Source organism: Trichoderma harzianum (genome assembly GCF_003025095.1).
Source record: "Trichoderma harzianum CBS 226.95 unplaced genomic scaffold M431scaffold_2, whole genome shotgun sequence".
NCBI lineage: Eukaryota > Fungi > Ascomycota > Sordariomycetes > Hypocreales > Hypocreaceae > Trichoderma > Trichoderma harzianum.
The window spans coordinates 1,468,570-1,494,002 of record NW_020209250.1 but is presented as its reverse complement, the minus strand read 5'-3'; the positions used below and the strand labels follow the sequence as shown (position 1 = coordinate 1,494,002).

The 25,433-nt window shown below is 52.1% G+C and overlaps 6 protein-coding genes across 6 annotated transcripts; 2 read left to right on the top strand and 4 right to left on the bottom strand.

The window, feature by feature from the left end:
* Nucleotides 1–6,138, bottom strand: M431DRAFT_76013 (hypothetical protein; the record flags this gene model as incomplete). The annotated part of the gene is made up of 2 exons (XM_024922417.1): nt 1–219; nt 289–6,138. The coding sequence occupies 2 exons, from the start codon at nt 6,136–6,138 to the stop codon at nt 1–3; spliced, it is 6,069 nt and encodes a 2,022-aa protein (XP_024778657.1).
* Nucleotides 6,139–7,839: 1,701 nt separating this feature from the next.
* Nucleotides 7,840–9,198, bottom strand: M431DRAFT_478116 (hypothetical protein; the record flags this gene model as incomplete). Its single annotated transcript, XM_024915639.1, has 4 exons — nt 7,840–7,891; nt 8,105–8,433; nt 8,697–8,909; nt 8,968–9,198. 4 exons carry the CDS (start codon nt 9,196–9,198, stop codon nt 7,840–7,842), a joined length of 825 nt encoding a protein of 274 aa, XP_024778656.1.
* A 3,426-nt stretch (nt 9,199–12,624) lies between these two features.
* M431DRAFT_503936 (hypothetical protein) lies at nt 12,625–13,876 on the bottom strand. The gene is made up of 2 exons (XM_024918380.1): nt 13,470–13,876; nt 12,625–13,397 (listed from the first exon to the last, which is right to left on the bottom strand). The coding sequence occupies exons 1-2, from the start codon at nt 13,612–13,614 to the stop codon at nt 12,781–12,783; spliced, it is 762 nt and encodes a 253-aa protein (XP_024778655.1). The 5' UTR covers nt 13,615–13,876; the 3' UTR covers nt 12,625–12,780.
* Nucleotides 13,877–15,320: 1,444 nt separating this feature from the next.
* M431DRAFT_490605 (hypothetical protein) lies at nt 15,321–19,690 on the top strand (the record flags this gene model as incomplete). Its single annotated transcript, XM_024916822.1, has 6 exons — nt 15,321–15,423; nt 15,498–16,467; nt 16,969–17,141; nt 17,251–17,627; nt 17,702–18,103; nt 18,200–19,690. The coding sequence occupies 6 exons, from the start codon at nt 15,321–15,323 to the stop codon at nt 19,688–19,690; spliced, it is 3,516 nt and encodes a 1,171-aa protein (XP_024778654.1).
* A 1,398-nt stretch (nt 19,691–21,088) lies between these two features.
* Nucleotides 21,089–21,432, top strand: M431DRAFT_490604 (hypothetical protein; the record flags this gene model as incomplete). Its single annotated transcript, XM_024916821.1, has 2 exons — nt 21,089–21,171; nt 21,264–21,432. The coding sequence occupies 2 exons, from the start codon at nt 21,089–21,091 to the stop codon at nt 21,430–21,432; spliced, it is 252 nt and encodes an 83-aa protein (XP_024778653.1).
* A 485-nt stretch (nt 21,433–21,917) lies between these two features.
* M431DRAFT_544171 (hypothetical protein) lies at nt 21,918–22,982 on the bottom strand. Its single transcript, XM_024921157.1, has one exon. The coding sequence runs from the start codon at nt 22,731–22,733 to the stop codon at nt 22,032–22,034; it is 702 nt and encodes a 233-aa protein (XP_024778652.1). The 5' UTR covers nt 22,734–22,982; the 3' UTR covers nt 21,918–22,031.
* Between the last annotated feature and the right edge of the window lie 2,451 nt (nt 22,983–25,433).

Below are 25,433 nucleotides of genomic sequence, written 5' to 3'. Positions count from 1 at the left end.
TTAGAAGAATCTGGCCATCGCTCTACTGAGATCGATGAAGTCCACAGGTTTCGTCACATAGTCGCTGAATCCCGCTGCAGCACATTTTTCTTGAACGTCCGACATTACGTTTGCGGAAAGCGCAATGATTGGCATCTGAGGAAAGCCATACCCAAGTTCCCATTGCCGAATCTCTCGGCAGGCTTGATAGCCATCTTTGCGTGGCATGTGGAGATCGCACTGCGACAGACGTTAGTCAAACAAGTTCATCTTCTTTTGTCAAAAATCAGAGGGCTCTCATTAACTCACCAATATGAGAGAGTAGTAGTTGTGAGGTTTCGAAAAGACCTTTTCGAGACACTCCTCTCCGTCGACTGCAATGTCTACATCGACAGCAACCTTCATCAGGAACTTGGTCATTACTTTTTGGTTGACCGGATTGTCTTCCACCAACAGAACTCTGAAACCTTTGTTGCCCATGCGCTTTTGAAGCTCTAGGGAGCTTGCCTTCTGGCTCTCAAGCATTTGTTGTGCGGTCGATCTATTCCAGTCGGTACTCAAATCCCGTCTTCTGTCCGGGTCGAAGATAACTGCAAAGCGCGATGGCTTAACGGGCTTGTAAATGAAGTTGACCAAATTATCCGAGAAAAGCTGCTCGTATTTGGTGCCAGATGAGTATTTCATCACTTCCTGACGCTGGACCGAGTCCGAGAGAATCAGGATCATTGTGCTATCCATCTTCTGGGACTTGGTAATCTGGTCCATGACGCTGATGACCGCCTCGGCCTCACCCAAGTTAATGACAATGTGAGTGAACCGGATCGGGTCATCGCCGCCAATATAATTTTCGGCCTCTTCAACACTGGCGACAGCGGTGATCTGATGGGGTACATCTTTTGGTAGTGTCATCTCGATGTGCTGTGTAGTAGCTTCACGGCTGTGTGTTTGCGGGCAGATAATCAGTATCAAGTACATTGGCGGGCGGAAGATTTCAGATAGCAGTTTCTTGTCTGGCGTTACGCTCCGTGCTGCTGAGCTCCGATCGGATGGCATTTCAAGCTTCATTTGTGACAAGTCTTGGCCGCTAGCTTTAGCAGCCTCGCTAAAACGAGCCAGCCCCGTATTCATTGATGTAATGGACGACCGATCGGTAACAAGTGACTGACCAGAGTGAGGAGATTGGTTAGAGCTCCCCGTCGAATCGCCTCCAGGAGAAATGAATTCGCCACCCACAAGACTTGCCGCATCCCCGACGTGCCCACGCTGGGCTGGGGTGGGAGGGAGCATCGCATCATGGGCACGCTGCCCGACCTCAGCAGATGTGGGAGGCACGAGTGTCGCGGTTGACCCTGGACTACTTGGCATTATAGGCCGGTCTTCGAGCGTAGGTAGCGAGCAGCGAGCCGTGAATGTGAAGGTTGAGCCCTGGCCCATGACTGCCGTCCCCTCCATCTTGCCGCCATGGAGCTCGACAAGCTGCCTTGAAATAACCAGACCAAGTCCGCTGCCACCGTGCTGTCTAGTGCTACTCTCGTCGATTTGGCTAAAAGGCTTAAAAATAAGAGCCTTTTCTTCTTCAGAGAAGCCACGACCAGTGTCAGTGATGATAAACTCGAGCATGATTTCGTTTTCTCCCGCAGTTGAGTCGTCCCCAGTGTATACTCTGCACTGGCTAAAAACCTCTCCTTCCGACGTGAACTTGATGGCATTTCCAATGACGTTCAAGAGAACCTGGCGTATCCGAACTTTGTCTCCCTTCACCCATGCTGGGACATCCGCATCGACCAGGTAGTTGAGCTCAAGTCGCTTGGAAATGGCCATGGTCGAGACGAGTTCGTTGACGTCTTCGATGAGCGAACGTGTGTGGAACCATTCATATCTCAACTTCATCATCCCCGCATCTACTTTCGACAAATCCAAGATGTCGTTGATGATCATGATGAGACTATTGGCGCTAGTCTGAATGGTATTGGTGTAATCGCGCTGCTCTTCGTTGAGCGTGGTATCCTGCAAGAAGCTCACCATGCCCGATATCCCTATAAGGGGTGTACGAATCTCATGAGACATGTTGCTCAAGAAACGGCCCTTTGATTCCATGGCCTCTTTCAGCTTCGCCTCAAGAAGCTTGTGATCGTTTATATCCGTGGCAGAGCCAAAGTAGGAACTCGCGCCGCTACCAAAGTCAATGGTGTCAATCTCGACACAGCGAATGAGATGCCATCGATATTCTCCAGTCTTTGAACGCAGCCGTACTTCCGTCGTGTAGGATAGTCTGCCATTGGAGTCTGTACCCACTTTGATGACGCCCTTTTTGGCAAGCTCTGCTATCTCGGGATTGGCAAGCTGATAGCCAGTCTCTTTGCCAGAGTCAACTTGCTTGCTCGGTTTTCGTCCATGGCCCTGAGACTGCGCCAGACGCTCCTTTGTTGCGCCGGTAGGTGTGTTTGTGGTGTCACTAGAAACAGAGCTCCCATTGTCTTTTCGGTTTGATGATGACGGTGGAGATGTCGGCTGCGAAGAAGGAATGCGACACCTGGCCAAGTCCTCCGGATGGACAAAATCCATGAAACCCAGGCGCAGTGCATCATCAAAGCTCTGGCCGGTGTAAGACAGCCATTGCTCGTTTGCAAATGTCACGCCGTCCTCTTCAGTCGCAGTAAATATGATTTGCGGGATCAGGTTGGCCAGTAGGCGGTGCTTCGCTTCCGAGGCCTCAACTTCCTGCTGGCGGGCGGCCTTGATTTCTGCTATGCGCTGCTCATGAATATCCAGATATGAACCTAAGAACTGCACAACAGCCCCACGCTTGTCTTTGGAAGCCACAGCGCGAGCGTAAAACCACCTATAAGCGCCATCAAACCTCTTGATTCTCACGGTACTAGAAAACTGCTCTCCAGTTCGCAGTGAGTGACTCCAGGCGCTAAGATATTCATCGCGCTCGTCTGGGTGGATGCTGCCCCAGGGATCTGCGGACAAATCTGCTACTGTCTGTCCTCGGTAGGACAGGTAACGGCTATTGACCCAGACGATTTCGCCCGTCTGCGGTAACGCAACAAATACCTGGGCGGGTAGCGAGTCCAGGATGAGGCCCTTCAATTTGTCAGAAGGCGGTGGCATGTCGGCAGCTGAGGCGATAAATGAGCTGCTCCTATGCAGAACGCCTACATTAGACGCCAGCGGGGGCCGGCCGGGCAAACTGGCGCCAGGGGGCAGGGACTGGAACGTCGAAGCAAAGTCTGCCCCGTAACTGTGCAGAAGGGTGTGGCTTCGTTTGAACGGGCCCTGCTCGAGTTTCAAAGACTCAGGGTATCTATCACCCGCCAAGGGGTCCAGGTCAACGCTCCCATCCAAGCTATTACGGGAGTGGACGTCTCTTGGATTAGGCTCATCAGAGCGCCCTGTGTGCCTATCTGCCAACTCGTCGGTGTCCATCATGGCAGCCTGGGGAGTTTGAGGAACTTTGCTACCAGACAAGCGAGATGGTCGCACATCTCCCGAAGGGTCGTCCTTGGACCCAGCTCGAGACCGCTGTGAGTTCTGCCTCGCAAGCTTGCTGCTGAAATAACCTCCCGAGGACTGGGAGATGCCAGCTGGGCTCGCTGCAGGCTGCCGTCTTTCCGCAAGATAGACCAGAGCCCCTGAATCCCATCCTGGAGTGCCGGTCGGGGAGTCAGTTGTACTCTTAGAAATGCCAGAATAGTCGCTTGGGCTGGTGATGCTCCCCGCTAATGACTGCTGTAAAACAGCCGTCTCGTCAGCCGCGAGATACGCAGCGCTCTCAATGGGCCGCCCATATGCCGAGACTGCACCAAATCCAGCCGTAGATGGTCTTCTACGCTTAAGCCCGGCAAGTTCTGTCTCGAGGTTGGTATAGTGCCGAGACAGCGAAAAGGACGTGGCGAGATGTGGTGCAAGATGCTCTAGCGAGTGCCGTAGATTGGCCGGGTATGGGATGACGGGGCTCAGAATGGACAGAATAGCAATTGGAGCAGGCTTGTCTTTCTTCTGAGTCTCGGGTTCCGTAAGATGCTGGCGATGAGTACTCTCTGGTGATTGGCTGCTTCTCGAATGCGATTTCTGGTGCATTGTCGTGGCATCAAGCTTGAATGGGTGGGGTTGTAGCTTAGAGGCTAAGACGTTCGAAAGGGGTATGTGTAAAACCGTCCATGAGTGATCAACGCCGATGGCTTCGGGAGGGCGCAGTGTGGTGTAGTCTGTCGGCGTGGGATCGGGGTTGAAAGACTCCTCGTCAACGGTGGCATCGGTGAAGAAGGGGTTTTCCTTTGGATCAGGTCTAACTGCGGGTGATGGGGCCGGAGATTGCGACCATGGCGATGGAGGAGTCTGCTCGTACTCTTCATATTTGGGGGTGGGCGGCCGTGGGCTGTCGTCATCTAGTATGGTGTCACCAAAATGAACCTTAGCTCTGATGGAGGCACGGGTGGCACCAGTGGCGCCGGAAAAGAAGGACGACAGCTTGGTCGCAGAGTCGGATCTCTTGTTCTTTGGTCTCTTCGGTAGCTCTTGGCCGGGTGTTCTTGGACCAGACCTGAGGACACCTGTCTGACCCATCGGCGGTACAGACGGAGCCACTGGCGCCAAGTAAGGATAGTTCCTCGTCAAAGCTACAGGTCGCCCACGCTCTAATACTCTCATGACGCCGGTGTTGTCAATCAGGGGGTCGGCTTCATAATCGAGAGCCTGGAGAACCGGGAGGACTCTGCCCTGGCCGTTGTATTTGGCCGCAAAAGACGCCTCCCAGCTAGGAATGTCCCGTTGTTGCTGTTGCTGTTGTTGCTCTTCTTCAATACAGTCATGCTGCTCCAGGGTGCTCTTGTTAAGCTTGGCGTGGTCATTTTCGGGTGCTGCCGCTGTGTGGATGGACGCAGAGTGTGTTTGGCTCCTCGTCAAGTATGCAGGCCGACGAGGTGCCGCCATTACCAGTCCGTCCTGCGACCTCTCCTTATTTTCTTCGAAGCTGGTAAACGAGTGACGGCTTGCGAAAGCAGGTCGCTTTGGCCCGTCCACGGGCGTGCCGGCGGTAGGGCTGGCGGCGACATCATCGGCGGCGTCGTTCTCCGTACTTTGCACCGCACTGGTGCCCCTCGCCAAGTATTCCATACTGAGGTCATCCTGCTCATGCTCATTATATGTAGCCTTTTGTCCCCACGGCACATTCTCAATGTCAGTGGTATCGGCCGGGATTGCCAACGTCACACGCTCGGCTTTGTACACTTCTCGCATGACCTGGACGACAGTGCTCCACCAGGCGTCGAGACCTGGCTCTGCGGAAAGCATTAACGAGAGATCATATAGATTAGGGGTGGGGAAATCAAAGTTATCGGGTTGCGGGGTGGCTCCCGGTTGAAAATTCAAAACCGAAGCCGGTGTGGACGTCTCTGATAGGACTCTATCGAGCACGCCGCGATGCTCAAAGGCTATCGCTTGGGGAGAACGGGAGTAACCTGATGCAGGAGAAGGTTGAGTGGGGGGTTGAGAAAAACCTGACGGGCCAAGGCTTCCAGGCGGCATAGCCATCCGAGGGAAAGGGTACGACGGAGTGCTAGCGATGGGTGCCGGGGTCATGCCTCCTCGGATTGTGTTTCCAGACTCGGTCGACGTGGTGGTAAAGGCAGAGGAGGTTGGATAGGGGGAATTCAGGACTGCATCCTCGAGAATGGGTGCCACGCGGGCCTTATCGGGCTGGCCTAAGGGCAGTTCTTGAGCGGAGATGTCCCGCAGCTCCAGATGGCGGATCAACTTTCCCCGATGTTCAACAAGCTTCTGCTGCGATTGGTTTGGTCCCTCAGCCGTCGGCGTCTCACCTTCTGCGGAACCGTTGACTACAGAGGAGCGTAGAGTAGTGGGCGAGGAAGTATGGCTGTCGTGCTCGTCATCGACATTTGCGTCGAGATTGGCACTGGCGTGGGCATTGGCATTGGCACTGGTATCGACATGGAGATTGACATCAACATCGTCCCGGTTCTGGTTCTGGTACTGATTTTGCTCCTGGTCATGATCCTGATCCTGGTAGTCATCATCGTTGGCACCCCGGCCATTCACATCAGTTATACGCCGCGAAACCGAGGGCCTAGAGGCAGTCGAGTCTGCAGTTGGGTTCGAGGAAGAGAACGGATAGCTAGAGCGGCGTGCTGCCATTGCGCTTTTGGCATGCGCATATCGATCCTGAGAGGTGTTGGCCGTCACTCGTCCATTTCTCGCAGCGGTCGGGTCGGTATCATCGACGGTCCAATGAGTAAAGGGTCCGGTGGGCAGCTCCAGTCGACGCGTCCAGGAGGCCGTCGAGGTTGGAGACGGAGTCTCAGTCGAGGTTGTGGTTGAGGAAGAAGACGCCGGGATGGGGAGAGAGGGCGAGAACAGGGCTCTCTTTTCGGCCGAGTAGCTCTGGCGTGGCATGCCTCATGCCTCTTCTCACAGAAGAGGGATGGCGGTGGATCTCTCAGGTCAGGTCGGCAAGTGGGATGCCGCATACGCAGGACAGGGCGGCAGCATCCAAGGTGCAGGAAAGGCTCAGAGACGACGGCAGCGGTAACTGGCGAGAGGACAGCAAAGGCGGAGAGGAGGGGCCAGCCAGTGCGGTGATGGCTTCTCGGATCTGTTTCTGGCGTCTGCGTGGTCTCTCTGCAGGTGTCTGGTCTTTTTGACTGACTGAATGACTGGCCGTCTGTCCGTCTACCTGTCTTGTTTTCCTGCTTCTTTTTTTCCTTGCCCGGCTCTTCTCACTTACTTTCTTCAGACTATCTGTCGTCTGCCTTTCTGTTTCTGTCTGTGACTCGTGACTCTGCTTCCTTCTTTGTCTCTTTGCTTTTTCTTTCTTTTCTCTCACTCTGTGTCTTGTTTCCTGCTTCTTGTCTCCGTTCCCCTTTGGCCTCGGCTTCTATTTCGCTCTCGTGTTCTCGCTACGCCGGGCAAAACGGGTTGGTTGTGTGGAGAGGTTTGGAGGTCAAGTGTCTGGTGCGGGAAAAGCGCAGTGCTGGTGGTGGTTGTGCTTCCCTGTAGGGCCTCCTCACACGTCACAGCGGTGCGGCAGGTATAGCGAGCACAAGCAGTGCAGTGCAGTTCTGGTATCGTTGCGGTAGTCGAGCCACGGGCCAGGGCAGGGGTGGGGAGATGGCAGGGAGAGCCAAGTCGTGCTGCTGCTACTGTTCCGTCCAGTCGTGCTGGTTGCTGCAGCCGCCACTGCTCCGTACAGGACAGTACTGCTGTCACTACTGCTGCTTAGGCTCTCCAGGTCCAGGCCTGCTGCAGAGCCGGAGACCTTTTCTTTGGGGGGAAACAAAACTTGGAGAACGCTGCAGAGGCTCGCGACGGGGGCGCAGAAACTGGATGGATTGCATGGTCTGGTTTTGGCGGGCAAAGTTTGGCTCTGCATGCCAAAAAAGCGCTTCCACAAAACCCCCCATGTCATCGCCCCCCCAGAAACACCCCCCGGCAAGGGCCAGTGCCAGGCCGCTTAGGGGAGCGAAAAAAAAAATTATGACGTAGGTGACGACAGGAACTGGAGGCTGGCGTTCATCATCAGCCCAGGCCTTATTCACTAAGAGCCCGCTAAGCACCAGCCAACCCCCAAGGCCCTTCCGGTGAACCAATCCAGCGATCCCAGGAAGCCCCACGTCAAGGGGTGTGAAGAGGTTTTTTCTCTCTTTTTCATTACCACGGTCTATCTGGGATTTTGCCTTTTTACCTGTACTGTGCTTGCGGTGCAGGCACATGTATTCCTCGTCCTTTGCGCTGGGAAACGCAGGACTGAACCGACGCCTTGGGTTGTAAACGCCAAACACATATGAAGCACGTTCGTGGATACATTCAATGGATCAGATCAATGTGCTCGTACAAGTACTAAAGCCGCTTGAACACGCTAGCAGTGCCTGTAGCCGCACCTAAATTCGTGCTGAATAACTTGAAGTTAGCAAGTACTCCGAGCGTTTGTACCAGGCCGTTTCGTACAAAGCGATAGAGGGTCTTGGTCGTGCTAACGGGCATCATGAAGCTCGCGTGCCTTTTCCCCCAACTCTAAATTGCGGCCACGCGGATTGTCTACACAAATTACGGAGTACAGAGCATCTCAGCTCTCCGGCTTGGCTTCCAGGCTAACGGGACTTACCTCAGGGCGGGCTGCTTTCCACGCTTGCCTGCAAACGGGGCATATGTTGTCGACGTGTCTGTTCCATATTCACATTTGCATACATGTACGCTCGACCTGTCGTCGATGCCATAGGTACAACGTGTATCCAAGCAACGGCAGCTCACGCAACGCCTACATGTAACCTCAGCACGGTGCTGACCGCTGACCGCTGACAACGTGAAGACATTGATCCATCCCATATCAACGGATGGATGACTACAGTGCAGGTACATGTACAGAACCGGCTGGCTGGCTGCGTGGCGCCTGTTGAACCACTCCCTCGCTTCAGGGCCTTGAATGTGCCACAGCTATTCGTATGGGAAGTGTCCAGGTAGATAGGTGAAACATGGGCACTTAAAGCAACATTGAATGCGAAATGCCTCTGGTAATACAGCTATCTGTCAGCCAGCTGCGAGTTGAGGCTTCAGCGCCAGTGGTGTAGGACATGTACATGGAGTCAAAACAGCTGTCTGCTCGGTCCGGCCTAAAATGCTGACCGCCGTATCGATGCAATGGTGCGGCCCGATGCTGATGCTTTACATGCGGTTGAGGATACATGTCGATACCTTACCCTCGAAAGTGCCAGGTAGAGTGGCACCGCCATGGAAGATTGGTACCATCGCGAGGAGGTTACGAGCCAGGCCAGTGCTTGTACATGTTTGGGACGGGTACCAGGTGGTGGCGTGTCCGAACAAGGAACATGAGCACTTGTGCCTTTCGATCCCTCGGGAATCAAAGACGAACGACACGATGGCCTCCTTGACCCTTCGCTCAGGCAGCTCGACTTCGGGTCCACCAGCCAGGGGCGCGTGGGTTACGCAGATTGCACGCTAGCAGCTTACAGACCACAGCGGCGCCGAACAAAAAAGCTTCGATGCCATCCATGGATCTCTTAGCACATGTAGCCAAGTTGCGAGCTTGCCTGCACTCGTACGGAGCACCGTACCAGCAATCTCGAGCCCTGCAAATTGATCTCGACTAGCATCCACATCCACGCAACCTTTCCCCGGACGCCAGCCAGGACTAGCCCTATCCAACGAAGCTCCGAACTGGCCGTTTGAGCAATGCCTCATGCTGTGTTGCAATCCTGTATTCCATGCTTGCCACAGCTGACTGGTCCCCGTCCAGCGGCTCTCCTATCCGGCCGCTCCCTGCTTGTGTGTACATGACATGTGCCTATGCCCTTCCACCATCCATGGAAGAAAAAGGGCATTCATGCAATGGATCCTGGCCAAAAGGCTGCGAGGCCGACGCCGTGCTACCGCCTGCAGGGGATGGCCAACACCGGGTACGAGGGACGAATCACGGCCACTCGAAGTTTGTCAGGCCATGTTGTGACGTACATGTAATCATGCAGACCTCAAATGATACTGTACATGTTTCGTGTCCTCCGTGCAACGCGAACAACATGCGATGCCCTCCGGGGAATAGACCGACAGATCGACCGCTGATCCGTTGGCGGCGACGCTCTCAACTTCTGCTCTGTACGTCTGATGACGGCGCATCACCGTACAATCATGTCTCACAAATGGGAACAAGACACAGGCAGGCCCGGCTTCGTAAGAGCAAAACAAAAAGTCCCCCCAGTCAGTATGTGACATCTCCCCCACGGGGCCTACTGCAGCAACGTCATTTGTGAAGCAGGGCAAAAGGCTGTCTCCCGGTGCAGCCGCAAATACTTCGTATTATCCCTTCTTTTATCGAGAGAGAAGAAACTTTGTGATCCTTGGCGAACTCATTATCATCTCATATTGCTGTTCCATTTCCGTCACCTCCCCCGAGGTCACCTGAACGCTTGTGCGCAGCTACAACCGAAACCCCCCCGCTCCCACGACTACATACCTTGACTGTCCGGGCTTGCTTGACCCTGTATGTTGTAAGTGTAGGTAGATTGTAGGTAGACTTCTTTTTTCGGATGCAAGCTCTTCGCCAAATGAGGTTATTTTTAGTCCGTTATAATTGGTAAAAATCCCCGACATAATGTTCCAAACCTAGTATACATGGTAAGCGAGAATTTCGACTCAACTCCATGCCCTTCTTTGAGACCGCCACTGACATGTACAAGTATTCCTCACCCAAACACAGGCATCGTGCAAACGGGAACAAAAAGGAAAACCAGACAGCTAAACAGACACCTCCTATGACCACCCAAAGCCCGGACCATTCGCCTGCGTCCGCGGCCTCTATACCCACCCACCTAATAGGATGCCAAACTATCTGTCTTTGGGATACTTCAAAGAACCCCCCTGTAGGCCGTAGCGGTGGGGAGTGGATGATGTCTATCCGCTAGAAAGAATCGGCCACCGATATAAGTGGCAGGGAAGGTGATGCAAAACTTGCCAAAACCAAACCCACCTTGGCACTGGATGCAATGCAATACAGCCTGGCGGAAGGGTGATCGGTCCGAGCCATCGAAAGGTGAGAGTGGCCTAGGGAGAGGGAGAAACGAAAGGGCGAAACTCTGACGATGGCTCACCCCCTAAAGCACGAGCAAGCTCACTCGAGTATCTCTACATATTTCCACTCCGGTGCGACTATCCAGCTGGACCTTGGAGGGCTGTGCAACTAATCAAGGTATTCGCTGACTCGCACGTACATGTAATATGAGATTGTGGCAACCCAAACCTCGTAATCTATGTACTCGGAAGGCCCTTTCATCGACGGCCCCGTCAGGTACATAATAGTTCTCCGTCTTTCGACGAAAATCCCAGAGAAGCGGGAGCAACTTGTCCGGGACACTGGATTGTATCCACAGTACTCCGTACATAGCTCATTTCAATGTTGGCAAACGACCCGCTTGCCGTGCCAGCGGAATCGCTTGCTCGCGGCGTGGATATGCTCTTTGCCGGGCCCTTGGGGGCTTCCTGTCTGTCTTCACCGCATCACGCCACCATCCACCACATACCTAAGAAATGAGAAAACCGGCCCAAGCTACAACTGAGACATGCGACGAGACCGATATCGCGAAAGCCACAATGCCGCTACCCGAGCTCTTTGTCACGATGCGGCATTCTGAGGTATAACGAGCACAGCGTCCAGGAGCGCAATGACGTAGTAACCCGCTACTAAAGCAACTTGTCGTGGTAGCAAAGGGGGAGGTTCAGCCGCACTCGCTGGCGGGCAATTTGTTCACCTATTTTAACCCTTAGCATGTTGGGTACGATGTGACATGTTGCTGCAGGAGATGATGGGGAGAGGGAGCGGGCAGTTGAAAACAGACATTAAGCATCCGGCACTCGGGAACTGGAGAGAGCCATGGAAACTTGACGCCACAATCGACAGCTTTCTATTTCCAGATCACGGCTGGTCGTGGTCCAAAAGGCGTCCGTTCTTTGTCATCAGCAACAACCGAAACCCCCAGTACGAGCACCTACCGTACTGTGCCCGTACGGGCGACAAACCGGGAAGGCGCCTTGTCCCAACGGGTGGGTGACGTCGAGAGTGAATTTGCGGCCCGCTATTGCGTCGGTGGCGCACCATTGGAGATCCTGGCCGAATCCGTATTGGGGAAGTGGACACGACGGAGACACGTGTCGCTCTGAGCCTGCTAATGGCTAATGCAAATGCACGGCGCTGCGAATGGACGATTTAGAGGTAAACTGACATTATGCCTGTAGTCATAGTTATTGGCAAGCAAGCCGTGAGGCGGCAGCCTTGATATGCTTAGTATGGAAGACCTCTACAAGAGAGAGGCCAAAGGTAAGATATCTACAATACCTACTACGGAGTACCTAGCTAGGTAGTCGTATTTAAGACAACGGGCACTTGTACGTTTGGTTCTAAAGCCAACAGACCTAAGCCCTGCCTAGAGGCATGCTAGCTGTTGCTGCTCGGAATCGCCTGTATTGACTCGTCGCTACACCAACTGACATGTGCAAATCCGCACTCTTCCAAACGCTGTCAACCACTGCGCCGTCTCCGCGTATCCGAGATCAACAATGAATCGTACCCGAATTCCACAGAAATGGCGATCTTAGATCACCACGGGTCAGGAACAGGTCTAGTTTTCCAGACAACGCACTCTGCGCTCCACTTCGGGACCCTTTCCCAGCCTTCAAGCCGAAAACTTGGAGTCTTTTCTTATTTATTTTCCTTCTTTTTTTTTTCCCGAAGACAATGGCTACCGGGGATGGAAAAGTCCTACCTGGACCTAAACGAGGACTCTCCACTCGTCATCACTTTCGGGAGTCCGGTAATATTAGCACTGCAATCCGGCTCAGTTGAGGCTTCCTTGTCAATTCCTTGCCAGAGACTCCACCATTGAAATTGCTTTTCTTCATACTAGAGTCCAGGGTCGGCGGATCCTCGTGCTTCGGCATTGTAAAGCTTAACATGGCCAAAAATAAACTGCTGCGGTTCTCGACGAGAAATGCGCTCCCATTACATGGCTGAGCTGTTGTGGTATCTTTCTTCTTATCCGAAACTGTGGTGCTTTGTATTCTATGCACAAGATTGATATACGAGCACATGCACCTAGGACTGGGTACTTTAATCAATGGACGAATCTTGGCCAATTTGCATCAAATGTATTGTGTAGGTATAACTACATAACTGAAAAGAGAAGAGAGGCTCAATTACATTGCAATGACCAGGTGATAACGAAGCACTTTTTCAAACAAGCTGGCTGGACTACAGACCGGACCTTCTCGACCAACTCAAAGCGACACACTCGGCCGGCTGAAGCCCAGCTTCTGTTTTTGAATCCGGGGGAAAATCCCAATAACAACAAGAGCCGACAAACTTAGGGTAGCCCAGAGCTTCACCTTCAACACGTTCTTGTTATAGTCGGTCTGAGTCGCACTGTTGATGGTAGCCAGTAGAAGCAGCAAAACAAAGTATCCGCTGTACCGGTGGTACTTCCAGATGGCCTTGGCGTTGTCCTCGCCTCCATACAGCTTCGGCGTAGCCCACATGGTGAAGCCGACAAGGTATTGCAGCAGGAGCACGATGGAAGTAATGACGCCGAGATAGCCGTGCGCCGAGTGGAAATGCGCATTGTGGCTCTTCTCCTTGTTGTACTCGATGATGGTAACGCCAGCGACGAGGGAGAGGAATGCCATAAGGTTCAGCAGGCCGTGGACACGCTGCCCGAGGCGCTTCTGATCGCTTGTATGGGTGGGCTGGAGGAACAGAACCGACTGTACCAACACCAGCACGGCGAAGGATTGGGCAAGAGGGTGTCCCGAGAAGAGGATGAGAGGCTTGGTGAAGACGCTAGCCCAGACGAGCACGACGAGGAGCCAGATGCCTATCTGCGCGATGATGCCAGTGCCTTGTTTGCTTCGTGTTAGGGAAGCTTACGTCCGATCTATGTGTGGTGATGCAATCTCGAGGAGGTACATACCTAGGACCAGGTTATTGAGAGTTGATTTGCCCTCTTCTTGCGCAACATCTCCAGGGCGGCCAAGAAGCGGCTCAGTCTCACGGCCTGCCAGCCCCTCCTCGGAGCCGTTGGGAAATCGTTCTGGTAAGCCCGTAGCGCTCGCCATGACGTCGATCTGATAATGTAAAACAAATAAATGATATTGAAGGATGGAAAGTTTTGATAGGCTAGCGGACAGAGCTCCGACGCAGTCCTGCTGCAAAGCTTCGGAAAACAAGTCCCGTGATGATCCAGCAACTGGAGCTGGAAGTCTGATTGGTATTCTTTTGCCCTTGGCTACTTTGAGCTATGCCGGCTGATCACAGGGTATTGATGGATGAAGAGGAGAAAAATGAGCAGCAATCAAGAGAGATGAAGGCAGTTCGGATCAGTGACGAGTTATTGATGTAGATTCCGATTGCAGCACGTCATGGCCGCGCGACCAGGCTTAAGCACCGATTCGGCTTAGGATGCCGCTGTGGGGAATACGATAGATAACAGCAATCGGGAAGTTGGACCAATCAGCACCGTCGATTAGCAAACCACAAGCACGACGGTGGCCAAATATGGGGGCCGTAGCGCGGGGAAGCCCTGAAGCAGGCGCTGGGATAGCGAATAAACATAATTGTACCTTGGCAGCACGTCAATTGAGTGGCATTGGGGCGTGGATACGAGGTGGTGGAAGCAAAGGTGTAACTCCATGTGCAGTGTCCAAGTAAAGACGACACTTAAGCCGTGTCACTGCGTGTTATCTACGCAATAACCCGGTTGTGCCTTCATCTCATGAGCGTACGTCCACCGTCAGCGAGTATGGGGAACTGTTGGACTTCAATTGCGTATTGGCACAGCATAGGTTCTCAAATGCAGTGGTGACACATCCCGTATTAGAATGCGCGTGCTCAAAAGCATTACAAAATGGCCTTGGCAGATGAATTTCTCGGACTGCTTCGCTGATCCGAAGGCGCAGGTCCAGCCACCTCTTCTCCGCAATGAGTGTACCGGCTGGCCTCGGACATTTCTGGGGACCGCATCCTTCATCTTTACCCTACATTTGCCTTGTCTCATTCTAATCAAAGGAGGGGAGACGAACGAACGGTTACAGGCCCCATGTGCAATCCCAGAAGAAGACAATTGGTCGTGTGTGCATCTTTGAAGGCTGCCGGGCTAAATAATCTGGTCCACGATATCGGTAACCAATAGTTAATCTTCCGATTGACGTTGCTGGAAGCCTGAAAAAAATAAAGGTGGCGGCTAAGGGGCCAAGCTCCGCGACTGGCTGCTTGTACATGCCAAAGCACTCGTAAGATATCCTTCGTCTCATGATATATGCACCACGTAATAGAATTGTTGATTCATCATTTTAATCTTAATCTAGGGTGGCTATCGCCTATGGCTATCCGCTCGAGTATCCCCTCGACTACTTTTCATTGAAGACATTGTCGAAGCATAAACTCCAATCAGCCAGCTTCTTTGGCTGCATTCCATTGATAAGACAGCAACCACCAATTTACAATTACAAGGGCCAACTGATGTTAGACGGCCACAGACCTTAATACAAGCCACTCTTTGGAAGGATTGATGCGCTTCCCCGCTTATTTGGCCGGTTGACGCCGGGTCTCAGCGCCGGCCGGCTTCGGAGGTGGCCGATTATCTACAGCACATGCAATGTCCACTTCAAGGAGGGGGCCGCAGTTCTGCTTATCAGGCGGTCGGGGCACGCGACTTCAACAGAAAACAACATCAACCGTATTCTGCTTCTCTTAACTCTCATCTCCCGAGCGAATTCACTCTCTAGTGTCATATCAGACTGTCTACTCTCAGATTTCTCACACAATGTCTTCGTTTGCTGATGAGGTCGAGTACAAGCTCGATGCCGTCAAGGCAACACAGCTGGGTGCTGAGGAAATTGACAAGACATTTCGGCCAGCATGCATCGGTAAGCTCATCCTTCCCATTTACTTATGTACGGACATGGGCGTGTATTTATTGACACGAGTTTCAATGCATCAGATCTCGTCTCAGCGGGATTGGGTGGCAAGGTTCTCGGGTTCTCAGATGAGTGGTTTGCTGAGGCCAACAACCTCTTAACCCCAACGGCCCCCATCAGCCAGCCAGGCAAGATGGTCTATACCGGAGCTTGGTACGACGGCTGGGAGACTAGACGCCACAACTCTGAAGAGTTTGACTGGGTCGTGATCCGGCTTGGTGTCGCTTCTGGTACCGTCAAGGGTGTTGAAATAGACACTGCCTTTTTCAATGGCAACAATGCTCCTGCCATCTCTGTGGAGGGATGCTTCAGTGACAATGACGAAGAGGTCGTCTCATGGAAAGGTGGTCGAGGCAAGTGGGAAGCCATCCTCGACATTCGAGAGTGCGGGCCAACTCAAAGGCACGGTTGGAAGCTTGACGCGCCCACCAACAAGCAATACACCCACGTAAGACTCAACATGTACCCGGATGGAGGCATTGCCAGATTCCGTCTGTTTGGACACGCAGTGCCTGTATTCCCCGAGGACAAGGACGCCGTTTTCGATCTTGCAGCGGCGCAAAACGGTGGCATTGCCATCTCGTGCAGCGATCAGCACTTTGGTACCAAAGACAACCTGCTGCTGCCAGGTCGCGGAAAGGACATGGGCGATGGCTGGGAGACGAAGCGTTCGCGAGGCAAGGACCACGTCGACTGGACGATTGTCAAATTGGGTGCCCCAGGGTACATCCAAGAGTTTGTCGTGGACACGGCGCACTTTAGAGGAAATTTCCCGCAAAAGGTTGCAGTCCACGGTCTGTCATGGCAAGGAGAGGGCCAGCCCGAAGCGAACTCTGAGGGATGGGTTGAGGCTGTATCACCCAGCAAGACTGGGCCTGATCAAGAGCACAAATTTGTGTCTGCGGTTGGAGATGTACCCCTTACGCACGTGAAGCTTACCATGATACCTGATGGAGGAGTCAAGCGATTCCGAGCCTTTGGCAAACGTGTGGCGTAGAACGGGAAATTGCATTTGGGCATTAACGAAATTTCATTGTACTTTAGCACCAATTTGTGGTTTAGCCACCGAAACAAAGAAGAAGGAAAGAAAGCTTTGAGAGGAGAAAAATAAAAGTTTAAGGGTATCTAAAAAAGCATAAATAGATAAATCGTTTCCCCAGTCGCTTGATGAAGCCGTCCGTGAGCACCTTAATTTTTCTTCAACGGGGAATTGATCGTGCAATAAGGTGCACTGAGTTGGCCAAGGAGATTGCGCACGGACCACCCGGTCGATGTCCGTATCCGATGACGAACCTATAGCTCACAACCGTTGAAAGTGGGTAGGATAGTAGACCGCTCTCTTGTCAAGGCCACCTCCCACGCGACTCCAGACGTCGGCCGAAACGCGCCTTTACTCGAGCAAACAAGCAGCGGCCTCTGATACGATCGCAATACCAAACTCGAGCTCGAGCTCGCCCGTGCATCGACCACCGGCTGCGGCATCCCATGAGCCAGACACTCTGGTCCTGCCCCTCCTCCCACCATGGATCCTGGGGACTCTGGCAGCGACAATGGCGGCGAGAAGCGGCGAACCATTCCGGCTGATCTTCCCACGTCGCTGGACGATCGAAGACACGCAGCGGGAGAATTCACAATGCCGGAGACGGAGATGTACGACGGCTGGCAAGGTGCGTTGCGTCGTGGGTTGTGCTGTGTGGCGAAGAGAACAAAGGCCCCCTTTATAGCCAACACCTGAGCATCCCTTGCATAGAATTGGACTTGCTAACTTCTGGATAGGCCAGTCCCAGTTTCTCACCTCACCGGTGCTCGCAAAGCCACTCAACTTTGGGGATCTGTCCCTGAACGATTCGAACCAGGACGACTTCGTCGGTAGCGGCCCAAAGGATAGCGACGCCAGACTCATGGAAATGCTGGCGGCCCAGGCTGCGCATCGCAACGAAGCGGCGCTCGAAGATGAGGATGCCATTATAACAAACGACAAGATGACGGAGTCGGAGAAGAAGGACATACTACAAAGGGCCTTGACCATGGCGGCCAGCAACGGCGACACCGAGAAGGTCAAGAAGCTCCTCGAGGGAGATGCAAAGCCCTTTGTCGACGTCAATCTTCCCGACGACGATGGAACCCCCGCACTGATATATGCCAGCTGCTTTGTTCGTCTCGCTCTCACAATACCAAAATAAGAAATCAAATATGCTTGTGACAGCTAGCTAACTTATATCTCCAGGGTCACGAGAAGGTCGTCGAGGCTCTCATCGAGGCAGGCGCCAATGTGAATCAACAAGACCGCAACCAATGGACACCTTTCATGTGGGCAATGACGAATCGCCACAAGGGCATATCGAAATTGTTGCTGGACAAGGGGGCATCCTCAGAACAAAAGACATCTTCCGGACGGACGGCGTTCGACTTTGTGCCCCCAGATAGCGACATGTCATTTTACCTACATGACAATGGTTATTCCATTGGTAGTGCAGGTATCATGGGCGATTTCTATAACCCCGGCTTCTCTCAGGACCGCTTCGAGGAGGAAATGGCGGAAAACGAAATGCGGAGACGGCTAATGATGGAGAGTGCCCGCGATCTAGAAGTTGATTTGGGCAACGTTGGTATGGACGATCAACCGGAGGTATGTCTGAATAGTCCTAGTTCTTTTTTGTTTTATTTCCTCCATCTCTCATATCTGTTTGGTATTGTTGGCTAACCCCCCACGCCCTACTACTAGCCGATGGATGACTTTGAAGAAGAACAAGCAGAGTTCGATTGGAGTCGCTGCCTCCACGACCAAATGTTTGTCTTTCAAGAGCACGAGTTGGATCGGATACTGGATATTGTGGTCACCAAGATGACCCCCCAGCGGTCGCCATCACAGAAACCAGTCCCGGCCAACATGATTTTCCTCAGCGCGAGATATGCACACTACCATGCTAGTCCAGAATTACTGAGAAGACTGCTCGTATCTGCAATGGCTCGCATCAACGCTGTCGTTGAAAAATCCCAGTGGGACATGACCATTCTGGCTTTTTGGATTTCAAACGCGACGCTCCTCCTACATTATCTCAAGAAAGATGCTGGATTGGTCGAGGCAACAACAACATTCCAGGCCCAGCTTGCGGAACTCATCAATGAGATATTTGTGCTAATCGTGCGAGATGCCGAGAGACGCCTGGATAAAGTTCTTGATCCTGCCATGTTGGAACACGAGACGATCCCGGGATTCGAGGACATTGCATTCCAAAACGAATGGAAGATCTTCAAGAGGAAGTCTACAGTTAAGGAGCAGCCTCTTGAGAAGCGATTCCGTCCGCCGTCTCCAAAACAGAGGGCGAAGCCCGCCCCTAGAAATGTCACCTCACTGCTGTCGTCGACGCTCTTCGTGTTGGACTTGTACGACATTCACTCGGTCATCACATCACAAATCATCTCTCAACTCCTCTACTGGCTTGGATGCGAACTGTTCAACAGAGTCATATCGAACCGTAAGTATCTAGCCAGGACAAAGGCAATGCAAATCCGCATGAACGTCTCAATGGTGGAGGACTGGGCGCGGACAAACAACAGACAGGCGGAGCACTACGAAGGCGGCGAGATGAACTCAACTGGTGAAACCACAATGGATGCGGCCAAGCGACACCTCGCCCCCGTTATCCAACTTTTGCAATGGCTACAATGCTTTTCATCGCTGAATGCTGATGACCTGGAGGCCTTGGTCGACACTCTCCAACAGCTGAAGAGAATGACACCTCAGCAACTGATCCATTCAGCCACGCATTACCGCGCCGAAGTTGGTGAAAAGGGACTACCTCCCAGTGCTATGAAATATCTTCTGGCAATCCAAAAGGAGGGGGCACTCAAGAAGAGCAACCAGGCGTCGGAAAGCGTCCCAACTACGCCAGTAACGAGCAATTTCAACGGAAATGGACAGTCAACTCCCAAAAGTGTTCAAATCAGAACGCCTGGTGGTGCAGACTCGGATGACGAAGATAGCACTCCCAAGAGTTTGCTACTGAATCCATCTTACATGCTGCCTTTTGCACTACCATCAGTAACGGACATGCTGGTATCATATGGAGCAGGTTTTGGAGGTGTCAACAGAGAGAGGGAGCGCAAATACATCCCGACCGTCCCACCAGAGTTTCTGGAAAAGTTGGAAGTGAATGGTTCGCGGAACCCGCCCATGTTTCAGGAGAAGGACTGGGAAAATGAAGAGGTGTGATGAGTCAAACCGATGTGCTGTTTGGAGAAACAGGGGATCGGGGGTGATGATGTTTCTTTGAAGGGAGAAAACATTGTGGTTGGCAGCATCAAAACACACAAAAGCGTCGGTGAGCGTTTATTTCCAAAAGGCCAAGGTGGACAGGGAGGGAGACAATATATAGAGAGCAACATCTACGGTTTATTGCACGTTGAACGAGTACATGACGAATTCCAACTGAGCGGGTGCCGCAACTTGTTGACCGACGCATTTGAGGTCCAGTTATGTGAAGTGATGGGGAAAGAGGAGGCCCGATTTTTCTTTTCTTGTTCTTTTGTTCTTTTCCTTGTTTCATTCTCATTTTGATTTCTCATTTTTAATTCATTTGTTTTCTTTTCTCTTCCTCTTTCTGTTGCTCATAGGCTAGCAAAGGTCCACCAATCGGAGAGCATGTGGATGGAAGTGAAGACGAGGAAGCCTTGCAAGACGACGCAGCGGACAACTGTCTCTAACATTATTTGGGAAAAAACAAAGCCGAAAAGAGGGGACGCATAAAGAGCGACAGCATGGCATGCAGCAAGGAGGAGACGACTTTGGGGGCCAAGAGGGGAAATGCTGATGGATAACGCATGCTTGGATCTACTAGCAGGATTGAGGATGACTCTTGTCTGTAAAGAGGACAAGGTCCGAGGCTGCATATGTATGTACGTTGTAATTGGGCGGTTGAGTTCATATCATGACAATTGGAAGCTTGTTGGGGATCTCTACTGCATACTTGAGGTACATACTGTACTGTACGATTTTTAATCTACCTATCTATATTTTTGCACCTGGTATTGGTCTAACTGAAATGAGTGTCATCTTTCTTTGGGTTTCTCGATAAGTTCCGAGTGCGGGCACAGCTTGAAAGACGTCTGGATTAATATTACCAACGGAAGGCGTAGAACTCACTCCACCAATAGGAAGCTCAAAACTTTGGCTATAAGCTTGGAGGCATTAGCCCGGCAGATGGGTAGTAGACGTGCGAATTGGGAAAAAGAGTTGCATGCTAGTTCTCATCGGTGATATGAACGGGCAAAGTTGACAGCTTTTTTTTATAGCTTTTTTGCTGCAATTGTTCGTGTCATTATGTTGGATGACAGGATATTGCGAAAAGTTTTCGCTTGTGGAGTTATGTAGACGCCCTTCCCGATTTGATATACCAATCCTTTGACGAGTACTGTGTCGATGCAGGTCCCCTTCCGCATTCGTCGATTGTATAAGAGTGGCTTTTGCCATGTAGTTTTAAAGGCATTCTACTGCCCTTCGATTTATAATACTCGCCGCTGACGGTGAAGCTAATTTACGACCACGATTACCTATTCAATCCAATTCCAAGTAGCAAATGGCTTTCCATTCTCTAAGTGTACAGTTGCCTCCATGCCCATAAGAGCTCTCGCGCTTTTACACTTAACGCCAACTCACAGTTGTAAAAACCTCGCATTCTGGGAAAACTGCACAAGGTACGTAGTCTATACTTAAACAAGTATAGTAGCAATGAAGAGGCAGAAGCCTTGCATCGGTCAACTCTGTATTTGGCTAAACCATTTGACAGGGAAAAGAACAAGAATAGAGAGCATGGAGAGAGAGCACCAGGAGAAAAAGGCTCGATCGGCTCGGAGAGGGTCCGTGGCCCGGGGAGTGGAGCAGGGCCCAGCTTAGTCGGGTCGGCATTTTGGGCCCCACTAGCGGAATGCGCTGGCGGGATTGTGCCATTGATGTGAATTAAAATGGCCACGTTGAGCCCGGAAGGATGAAGAAGAGGGTGGTCAATTAATTTATTTTAGTTTGTTTTGCTTTGCTTTTTTTCCACTGTGCTCCCTTGCGGTGTTTGGGGGGACGATCGATTGGGAGCAAATGGGCTGATTTGTGATAAGAGCCTGCGCGTTGGTGCCGGGATACCCTGGAGAAAGAGGGCTTTCTTTGCTGGCACCATTTGTCAATACATATTGATAATAGGCTCTGTGCGTGGCGAGCCTCCGGGTAGATGCTAGATATGCGAGGGAGAGCTAGTACTTTTGGAGATGCGACGGATGTTTGCTTTTCTCTCTCTCTCTCTCTTCCGGCGAGTCGGCCTACGTTGAGGTAGTTGATTGGTAAAGAGGCGGGTTGCATGTAAGGCCATCAAGGATGTACACATACGTATGCTCTCGTAGGAGTTTCTTACAGCTGTAGACATGTGAATTACTAGGAATCCTTGCTGGAGGGATGTAGGTATTTTCACAGCCGGAAGCCCAAGGTGTTGCGCCAAGGTAGCACTATCGTCTACTTAGTAGATGACAGGCCACAAGCAGGCAGCAATCAATGGCTGGAGCTGAGTCTCTCATTGGTGCCATGCTGGAGCTACCCGACCTGAATTGTTCCTACGGTCACAAAGTATACTTGAAAGAGAAGAAAGAAAGCGAAAAGGGCCACAAAATCCGTCAATGGACGGGTAACCCGGGCGTAGTACCGCCGAACTCAAGCGGAGAAATGGGCAACATGTTCGCAGCACTGGAGAAGAAGGTTCAGCTTGGCGAAGAAGCCTCACCGGACGCTTGGTCCCCAAAAGCGTCAAAATTGAAAGAAAAAAATGAGCCGCAGAAAACTCAATTGAGCAGAAAGGAGGGGGGAGGCGGCAGGACGATTGCCGAGCTGAGTTCCCTTCCCCCCCTCTCTCTCCCTTGCATGAGGATTTTTTTTTGTGGTGGGCAGACTTTGGGCGACTATTGCGTTCCTGCGTCGGCGTTTGTACTGCACGATGCCGAGCTTTAGAGGGAGAAAAGAAAATTTGGGGGCGGATGAATATGCAAAAGGCCCCCAAGAAGAGAGAAAGAGAAGAGAGGGGAGAGAAGGCTAAACGAATCGGCAGAAGGGGTGCGGACGGATGGGAGTCTGACCCGAAAGGGCTGGGCAATGGCATCTGTAGTGTGTGTGCGCGTCCTTGTGTGTGTAAGTGCCCACAATGTGGAGGTACCCAGGCGAGAGAGGGAGATGGGGAGAGAAGAGGAGTGGAAGGGGGAGAGCGTGTGTACCTGTACAGCATTGGTGTGAATAGGTAGGATCGGGTCTATTCGGTGGCATCGGGTACCTTGCATCTGTTGAGATGGAGGGCGTTTGTGAGAAGTGACACCCCTTGCAGGAGGCGGCGTCTCCTCTCGCTCGTCGCTTGTCACGATGGTAGCGAATTAGGACGAGAAGTAATACAGCTGAGGGGAAAAGAGGGGGAGAAAAAGGCAAAGAAAAAGAAAAATCTAGCAGCCGGCTACTACGTGTCCACCGCCCATGCAAAGCTGAGCAATGAATGGGGAGGGTTCATTTTATTCCTGCGATGCGCGGCGGTGCGAAATGCAGGTTTGTGATAGTCCTGCCGGTTCCTGCATCCGCGGACCAGTAGAGTGAAACCTTTTCCGTTTAGCACCGAAGACGTGGGAGGGTTCAATTTTTTTCTTTGCTTTCTCCTTGGGTGAGCATGAGTGGCGTGTTTTCTTTTTGCTTCCCGACGTGAACAGAACATTTAGTTTGCATATGCATTCATTCGTTTGCTTCGGACGCAAGGGTGCATATACGAGCTGGCCTGGAGGGCCAATGAGTAGTATTACCAATCCACGGCAGTTTATGCTCTCAATTCTACCTCTGAAGTCAATTCCTTTTACCTTTCCCCAGCGTACTTGTTTAACCATGATTTTAGTACCGTAATACATGGGGTGACCAGTATTTGTGCGTCCTGTCAATTTGACATGCCCGTCTGTCATCCCCCGTTTGACGTCGGGTCTCATTTGCTCGTTTGCTTGGACCGCACTCTCGCCAAACGACTTGAAACAGCACAGAAGGTAGCCGAAGGAGGCGGTGGGCTTCTGAGTGCCTGACAGCCACATCAACTTACAGTACACGAAGGAAGCATCATGGAAAGGTACATCCATCGAGGCCCAAAAAGACATGGAGCCCAAGGCGACAAACCGCTTCAATTGACGCTAATCAAGATGCCGGTTCCCAGCAGGCTGGAGTCTGGCCTTGTTAGCGGGTGCCCGAAAGCCGTGACCGCTGGAAAAGGGCCCTGTAAGTCGAGCATCGGTGATCCCTGTCCCGCCACTAGCCAGCGTCTTAGTGTGTCCAGCTCTATCGCGGGTCCCCGATTGGGTTCTGCCGGAGATGGAGACTGAGCTCGGCACCTCTTTTCCACTCATACAGTTGAGCGTGTTGGCCATTGACTTCAACTCCAGCTCCTTGTTGGGTGCATGAAAGTACAAACTTGGCGTCAATATACTCGCATGCATGTGCGGGCGACATAGAGCTTGCAATTGAATTCCGTAGTGCAAATTCTAAAAGTCCTCGAGGAATCAGGACTCTCAGGGCCTGCAAGGTATTACGAGTACGCAACGCAATATGGCACATCAGCAATAGTCGTACCCGTCATCCCCGACAAACCATTGATTGCGCTGGCCTCTGCCCTGCATGAGCATCATATATGCGCAATGCCTATTGGTATAGAAACAAACGAGATCCTCTCTCTCTTTTTCTTTTTCTTTTTTCTCCCACTCTCGTTTCTTTTCCTATCCCGTCTCTTGGTTTTCAGCTCTCAGTCACTCTCATTTTTGATTCGCCGCATTTCCAAGACACATGTCTCAGCTCTACTTTGCTTTTGCCTTAGTACATGACTTGGATGCAAGGGACGGCTTGGCCCGGCGCTCTTCTCGAGACAGAGAGAAAGGCATTCGCTACGCTCTCCCCGGATCTTCACAGCGTTAAATTACTTGCTTCTGCTCTATTATAGGTATATAATTCTCCATCATCTCCCCCACACATGCTCGTTTTGCTTAGGTTGTTTGTCAGTGCCAGGGGCTGAGAGTCAGCAGGAAACCGAGTTGCTTCTTACACCGACTGTCGGATCAGATCCAGGCACTCGAGTTGAAAACATCTGCATTTGCATCTGCGTCCCGCCTACCCGCCGTGATAGTGCACCGCTAGGGCTGCGGACTGCCCGTTCCTCTCGTTTACAGCAGTTACGACTTTATGACTTGAACGATTGCCACGTCAACACTCATTCTCTTTCATCTTCCCGCTTTTTTCTTCCTTTTCCATTGCTTCTCTCGTCTCTCTCATCTCTCTCACTTCTCTCGCTATCATTACCCCCTCGTCTGCTCTGCGATATTCTCGCTTCCTCTCGCTTCACATCTTATCGCCTCGGCAAGCCTCGATATACATTCCGAAGGAAAGACCACAGCAAAGTGTCACTTGCCAGCCTCACCTTCGCTTCTCACCGCACACTCGGCATATCGGCGTAGTTATAAATACCAAACGCCTCAACAATCTTTCAAGCTGGCTGTCTCACGCTTCACCAAACTGCTTCGACGCTTGGCTCGGGGCTTCCGCTCGCATAGCGCTGAGAAAACTAGTATCAGCACTCTCGCCATCATTAGCACCTCCGCCATCAGCATCAGCAACAACAACCCATATCCATCTCGCTCACAAGCTCAAGTTCAAGGTCATTGCGGCCGATCAGCTCCTCCAACTGCCATAGATAGAGCCATGGCCATCACATCCATCCGACCGGCAACTGGCTCCAGATCGCGACGGTCTGCCGACAACACCATAGGCCTCCGTTACGAGAAGACAGTCCAGGCAGAGCCTCCCATCCCGCTGCCTCCCAGAAGCACATCTCGCAACACCATTCGTACGCTGTCGATACGATCGTCAGCATCGTCTCCCTCTCCCTCTTTGTACTCGGTGTCACTCTACTCGCCAA